At 34.1% G+C, this 7,993-nt stretch overlaps 1 protein-coding gene and 1 pseudogene across 1 annotated transcript; both read right to left on the reverse strand.

Moving 5' to 3' along the window:
* Nucleotides 1-465: 465 nt before the first annotated feature.
* LOC130629392 (uncharacterized) lies at nucleotides 466-3,969 on the reverse strand (annotated as a pseudogene).
* Nucleotides 3,970-4,591: 622 nt separating this feature from the next.
* On the reverse strand, nucleotides 4,592-7,764 carry LOC130648955 (uncharacterized). Its single transcript, XM_057455104.1, has 2 exons — nucleotides 7,534-7,764; nucleotides 4,592-7,430 (listed from the first exon to the last, which is right to left on the reverse strand). Exons 1-2 carry the CDS (start codon nucleotides 7,762-7,764, stop codon nucleotides 7,209-7,211), a joined length of 453 nt encoding a protein of 150 aa, XP_057311087.1. The 3' UTR covers nucleotides 4,592-7,208.
* Nucleotides 7,765-7,993: the final 229 nt, after the last annotated feature.

Raw genomic sequence — 7,993 nt, forward strand, 5'->3', positions numbered from 1 at the left:
CCTTGCATGGCGAGAATAAATGCATTTGGAAAAAAAAAACAATAGGAAATAGCTGTGCTAAAGAGATATAATGACAGTAAAATGTTATACAAAACCTTATACAATGAAAAAATAAATGGAACATAAAGTAAGAGTGAAAACTTCTTCATAACATAGAATGGGATAAGGTATAGCAGCCTAGCTAGCACCACCGCCGTCACATCATATCAAAACTTTACTTTTAAAAAAAGTAGCCTAGCTGTGAATATTAGCTTGTATTGTCAAGGATGAAACTTTTCCCCATATACTCGGATTTCCGGACATTTGAATAAGAAAGGCGCCTCAGCTCAAGATCCTCGAACAAGTGTTGAATATTTCCGGATTTTGAAAAGTATCAAGTTTCACCGTTGACTGTACAATATAAAACTAATCCCTCTAAAATATATAAACAAAAGTTTTGAAACTAAATATAGAAATATACCGTTACTTCTCAAAAATTTTTAAACGTGAAGCGATATATCATTCAGAAATAAACAATGCGAAGATATTCTCATTGTTTCATAGTATTTAGTATACGTTTTGCGATCGAGGACGTCAAAGTGCTGCAGCGGTCTGAAAATTTAAACGTGATCATTGCACCTAGGCTCAGTGGCAATTCGGCTACTATAAAAACACTTTATTTCCTTTAGATCTAAAAAAATATTTTTTCTCACAAGGTATAATACTAAAAATGATTATTAGCCTGTCAAATTGCTTCACCTTTACTGACGGACAATATATAATCCAAAAACGTTTTCAACCATCTATGTTCATACAGTATAACAATAGGAATTTAAAAAAACTATACGAGAAAAAAATTCCCGCAATGAAATATAACCACGATCAGTACTAAAAAAATATTTAACAGTAAAAACATGAATAAATTTCTAAGAGATGCAATTTTTTAAAACATTTTGAGGTAAAATCCGCATCACAACAAATACTCTTGAATACCATATGCATAAAAATAAATACTCTTCTGAATAACATTGAGATACAAATTTCAAGGAATAAATAGAACACGTTTGCGAAAATGACCAAAGTTTGCTCACACAAAAAACAAGAAAAACCGTATATAAAGGTCTTTTGTCATAGTTAAAATGTATTAAATTTTGCGCATATAAATTTTTCATTCAGTGGTACATATTTTTGCAAAAGATTCACAAAATTAGATATTGTTGAATTATTTTGTGAAAATAAATATACAAAAATATTTCAAAAACGTGAAGATCGCAAAATTAGAAAAAATTCTCTCTGAGGTTATTTTTATCCGATTTATCTTCTTGAAGACTGTGACATGAAATATTTGATCGCCCTTCGGAAATATTCAAAATAAAAAGTTCGTGAAGTTAAATACACAAAGTCATAAATACCAAAATTTGATACCAGCGAAATTAAATACGTTTTAACTATATTTTTTTAAAGACAAGGAACCTTTGGGGTTTTCTTTTCTTTTCTTTTCCTGCCCAATAGCGAAAGTACCCCAAGTACAAAAGAAATCTACTCAACATGAAAATGAAGCTGTACTTAGAATCAATAAAAACTAAAAAACAAAACAAAAAACTAAAACTAAAATTACAACTTCAAATCTTCATAGATTTTAGACATGAATGAACTTTCACATAACTTACACTTTGCTTCGCTAGCTACAAATTTCAATGCACATTTTTTGCAACTTTCACTGTCTTCGTCTGGTATGTATTGTGTACCTCTGAGTTTGTACGTAACTTTATCGTAGCCTTTTTCACGCAAGTGTATCAATTGAATATATTTGTGACGAAAAATTCTGGGCCATCTACATTTGAAAGTTGTGTTCTTAGCATACTTTGCGATCATTTGATGCTTTTGCTCACGACCTTCCATGCTATTGCATCCAAGACCAAATTTGTAAGCATGCTAAGTTTTTTCGGCACGAACTGGAACAGCATTGCAAAGTGTCCAAAGACTGGGAGAAACACTGACATCGTAGAAACAAACTAATTTGAATAATAAACCACACTGTACTTTCAATTCTTGTAATAAACTTTCATTGAAATTTTCCACTCTAACGGAGTAGGAAATAACATTTCTTAAACAACAGCATTGAAAATGAATTTGATGCAGCCGTTTCTTCATTTCATCACTTTTAACCTCTCGTAGTACGAACATACACATTTCTGGAAAATTCTTGAGAAACGCCACACTTTCTTTACCCCGAAACCGATAAGTGAAACTACACTGATCTTTCTTTTTGTTCTCGTTGAACCAAGTGATAATCTTCTTTGCAAGGAAATTACAATTCATTTTAGAGCGAATAAATTCAACAAACTTCGGGAATGTTTGATTACATGGAATTTCAGAAAAGATTTTAAATGAACCGATAGGATATACTGCCAAGACGAGAGCAAATATTTTGATGAAATGCTCTTTTACAACATTGTTTTTTAAATGCAGGGGTTCAGCTTTCGCTCTGTCAATATACTGTCCTACAAGTGGTTCGAATTCTTGTCTGGATTGCAACGTTTTGGATATGTACGATGTTAACATAGAACGCTTCGTGAGACTGTTTCCTTTACTTTTCTTCTCAATTTCATTTTTCTTGACTTCAATCTTTTTAACATCTTCAATCCTTTTTTCATAATCAAATGGTTTCCACTGGTCGCCATATGAAAAGTTCATGTTTGCTGCATTATCTTGATTAGCTGTACCAAATGTGGTAAAATAATATGAAGAATTTGTGAGTTCACCAGCAAGAAAAGCTAACATCTTCATGTCGTTGGGAAGTTCTCCCAGTGAAAATTCTACTTTGTGGACTACATTATTGACATTGATTGTGAATACAGTACTTTCCAAATACTTTATATCTGCAATAACTTTTAAAACAAATTTCCGAACAGTCGATGAACTCTGTTCCACGTCAGCACCAAATAACAAATAATTTTCAGAACTACTACAAATCCGATTTCCGACATTTAAAAACGAAACCAAGAAGCTCATACCGCATATTGGGGCACCATCACCACCAATGGCAAGAACAAACAAGAATGAATCTGGATCTTTTTTTTTCATATTCTCAAACACAATTAATTTATCTTTCCGGCATTCATTTGCTAAGAGATAAAACTTAGCTAGCCTCAAGATGTATTCATCACAAGAGCGATAATTTCCGGCTACCGGTTCATCTGACAATGTTGGATAAACTTCATGTAAGGTTCCAATATCGATTGAATTGATTATTGACGCAAGATGTGGATATAGCACATAATTTGCAAGTTTCATTTTACCATTCAAAGAATTTTTATTGGCTTTTCGGATGGCTCTATATTTCGCTTTTCCCATTACGTTATGGCTATAATAGACACTGAGTGACCTCAAGACATTTTCAGAAGATTTATAATAATCATTGTTCTAATTTTTAACAATGTTATTAGTAATTAATTTCACAACGGATGGTTTAGAATCTAGGATACCTTTTGCAACTACATTTGAAGGAAATTTTGCACATAGCGAATCAAGCGTGCCAAAGATTACTGGGTCTGAATTTTCTTTAGTGCCTCCATGTATGGCTGTACAGACATCTATTGTTTCCTGACGACGACAATGTTTAGCGGATCTGTTCACCTCTTTACAGGATGGATTGTGTTTTCTTTTGAGTGAAGTAGACTTGCTAATTGAAAAGCTTCTTTTCTGTAGTTCTGAATCAACTAACGTTTTCTTATTAGCTAATGAATTTTCTATATCAATTAATCTACTCCTCTTCCGGTTGCACTGCTGTCTTTTAGCATCAATCTTGTCACTGAGTAAAGTAACCTCACTTTCAAGCTTTAAAATTTCCGAACTCCTATACTTTATTAAACTTTGTTGAGTCAATATTTTTGAATCCATTGTTTTTATTTTTTTCAAATTAGAGGTAAACTGCCCTATTTGCGAAAATTTGGCGTGTTCAGCTTTGGATTTACCTTTTGGGGGCATATCATAGAACAACAAAATTAAACAACCAAATTATTAAAAAATAAAGTCAATAGCTACACACATTACCATACTTGTTGGTGACTTTGTAACTTATTTCCATGACCATTGTTTTCGTACTAACTTTGTACGTCATAACAGCTAAATTTGAACCCGAGACAACAATATCACCACTCACACCATTCTTCAAATTTTTGTGAAAATTTTTGGACACACTAACTGAGCACAATTTACTCAAATGAAATTTTAACGAACCAAGATAATCGAAGGTAATTTTAATTTCTTTTATGATGTTCTTCTTATCTCTTTTGACCTCTATCACACGACCAAACAATGTTTTGTAGTCTTTGATTGCTTTGTATACTTCTAAAAATACAGCTGGCGGAATTCGTTCCAATACTGAAATTCTGAAAGGACTTTTTAAAGTTGCTCTTGCATTGATTTTGCGGCGAATGCTAGCAAGCACATTGCCAAGATGAAAGTTTATTATTTCTACGTAAGAAATGCTTTTCTTTTCCAAGGCTACATAGGAATTGAAATCACCACGTTCCATTCGAAACAAGTCTTATAACAAGTCTTATAACACCTAAAAGAGACAACAACTGTTCAACAAAAATGGCTGCCGTGACGCACCAAGGAGTGAAATACCCTGATATTGCTAGCTCATTTAGAGAGAATAATTTTGGAGAAACAAAAATCTAAAACAACAGAAAGTTGGTACAACTACTGTAGTTTCAGGAAAACATCGACTTAGAAGTGGAAAAGCGAAGCTGGTATCATTCTATACTCCATCTCTATGACCTACCAACAGAAAAAAGTAAAAAATTCCATAAAAGAGCTTGCTGAAATAGAAGACTTACCGACGCTGAAGTATCAAGTGTTTATATTCAACGAAAAGCTTGTGCTTACCTCTGTTTGAATCAAGAAATGTTATCGCGCTCGTATACGTGTAAAACGAATACCAGATCTTCAAAGTTTCTTGCAAATCGTTTCATATTACGCGGACAGAAATGTGCCGATTCGAAATTTCCGGGCCGATTTTGATGGACGATTTAGTTAAGCATTTTTCGGGTCGTTTTGGCCCACCGTGCGGGGGGGGGGACTACCTGGGACCAAAGTTTCGCTGTTGGCTCCTCTGCTGGGGGATGGAGTTTGTTTCACAGATTCCAACTTCACACATACGGAAAAGTTATATAATTTCTTGTGAATTTAAATTTCACAGATAGAAAATAAATTCTCCGAAAAGGGAATGCCCAGTACTCGTGCGGTTAAGATGGTTCGGCAAGATCCAGCAAATGAACTTTAATGCTCCCGCACGAAAAGCAATGCGGTACGCAGAGATGCCTTTTAAACTGGATTTTCCCCACGAAACGTTAGCGCTAACGCTTATTTTGTTGTCACTGAGCATGCGTGACGAAATTGTTTTGCGGCTTCAGCGTTGTCGCTTTACCGCTTTTGGTAGTTCAGGACTTCGAAGAACGTTTACCTAACGTTTCGTCTAGTGGAAATCCGACTTTAAAAGGCCAAAAAGCAGATCCCCAACGACATAGTCAACTAATGTCAAACAGGACTTAGCTATGCTAAATATAGGTTGGCAAAACGCACGCGAAGTTGCGACGCATCACCCAAATGAATCAGAACGAATGTTAAAAAATTTATTATAATCTTTTTTACGGTATCGATAATGTAAATTTATTTACGAAATATCGAATGAAATGAATGAAAGTACTCGTAGTACATGTATGTCAAATCAGAAGTTGCATCTTTCGCTTGCATCCACGTCGTGTGTGAATTTTTGGATTCAGACACAAATACTCCGAAAATGGAAGGTCGAGTTGAACTGGTACACGTACATCAAATCAGAAATCCAATTCTTCGCTAGTATCCACGACTTGTTTGAATTTTTCAATAAAGACACAAATACCCCGAAAATGGAAGGTCGAGTTGAACTTGTACACGTGCGTCAAATCATAAATCCAAGTTGTCGCTTGTATCCACGTCGTGGGTAAATATTTGGATTCAGACACAAATACTCCAAAAATGGAAGGTCGAGTTGAACTCGTACACGTACGTCAAATCATAAATCCAATTTGTCGCTTGTATCCACGTCGTGTGTGAATTTTTGGATTCAGACACAAATACTCCGAAAATAGAATGTCGAGTTGAACTTGTACACGTACGGCAAATCAGAAATTCAATTCTTCGCTAGTATCCATGTCTTGTTTGAATTTTTTGATAGAGACACAAATACCCCGAAAATGGAAGGTCGAGTTGAACTCGTACACGTACATCAAATCATAAATCCAATTCTTCGCTTGTATCCACGTCGTGTGTGAATTTTTGGATTCAGACACAAATACCCCGAAAATGAAAGGTCGAGTTGAACTCGTACATGTACGTCAAATCAGAAATCCAATTCTTCGCTAGTATCCACGTCTTGTTTGAATTTTTTGATAGAGGCACAAATACCCCGGAAATGGAAGGTCGAGAATGACACTGTACGGTTTTGTTAGTGAAACATAATTTTGATACCCATGTTAAAAATGTTGCCGAAGTTCTATTACCTTTAGTGCCTTGAGTTTCTTTTATCGAGATTTTTTTGAGTGTGGGGAACGAATAACTTGCCTCTTTAAATCAAGAGTTCACTGTATCGGGGTTCGTTACAAAGAACGGTATATAACAGTTTCTTCAGGTTAAATTGAAGGGGAATGGACCTACATCGAAACTTTCACTATATCGGCGGTTGGTTACATCGACAGTCCTCTGTATATTTTATAGTATTTTGTACTATAGAAGACAAATACAGTAAAAAATAATTATTTGAGGAAACTGTGATATTGGAATAACCGCATTGTATAGCTCAGGCCCAATTCGTGTGGAGAAAGACAAACACAATAAAAAACAATTATTTGAGGATACTGTGAAATTAGAAAGAAGTTATACTTCGATTTCGTGAATGTTTGAATAATATACTGTTTACATATTTTACTCTTTTTGTTAAAAATACAATTATATATAAATACAGAAAGATACTAAAATCTCCTTGGAGTTAAAAACTCATGCGAAATTAAGAAGCCATGTTTTACGTAGCAAAAGAACCCCATGGTAGAATTCGAAGAATGCAAATATTTAATCGATATCTTGATTAAACTGATGGGATAATAGAGTAAAATAATTAGGAAATTGCTAAAAGGTGTAAAAACGGCAATCCAAAAACAAATAAGTTATTTATTTACAACTAATTACTCGTATTCGTTTTCTGAATTCGAATCATCACTATCATCATCATCATCACTATCAAGGTCATTGTCGGAATCATCTTCATCAGTCAATTCTTCTACACTATAGGTACTGTCGGTATTCGCCTTCATTATGTCCAAAAAATGTTGGTAACTATTCAATAATTGTTTTTTTGCAAATCGTACACCTTTTTTTATGAAGAGAATTTTAGATTGGGATATCACCTAAAACGTAAAATTTCACGACCTACTAATTTACACAAAAAAGAGAGTGTAATCTCTTAAATTAAATATTTGATCAGTTATGCTGTGCAGGTAAATGACTAACATTTGGAGTCTGTTGAATCACTTTCGTAGCTTCTTCAAGTTTAACAATCACGTTTTTGTAATACGACAGATAGTTTGTCATTTCTCTTTGCAAAATTTCGATTTCTTCTTCGCATCGTTTTATCAGTTCAAAAAGAATGACAACAGAACGTTTAAAGTTCATCGATAATCCTGAAACATAAAAACAAAATAATATGAGGCAATAAACATAATAAAAAAATGCACACAGCATACATTCAATGATTTAATGTGTCACAGAGAGTACAAAGGCAAACACAAAGTGACATTTTATTTGCAGTACCTTCATGACCCTCTTCTTCTAGCCACGGAAAGTCAACTACAACTAATGTTGAGACAAAGTTGTCTCTTCCAACATCTACATTAGTTGTAGCCACACCCACTTCATCAGCAACATGATTATATTTCCTGATAAATTCGCTAAGTTTTTTTTTCTCTTCAGA

Source organism: Hydractinia symbiolongicarpus, chromosome 1 (genome assembly GCF_029227915.1).
Source record: "Hydractinia symbiolongicarpus strain clone_291-10 chromosome 1, HSymV2.1, whole genome shotgun sequence".
NCBI classification, from domain to species: domain Eukaryota; kingdom Metazoa; phylum Cnidaria; class Hydrozoa; order Anthoathecata; family Hydractiniidae; genus Hydractinia; species Hydractinia symbiolongicarpus.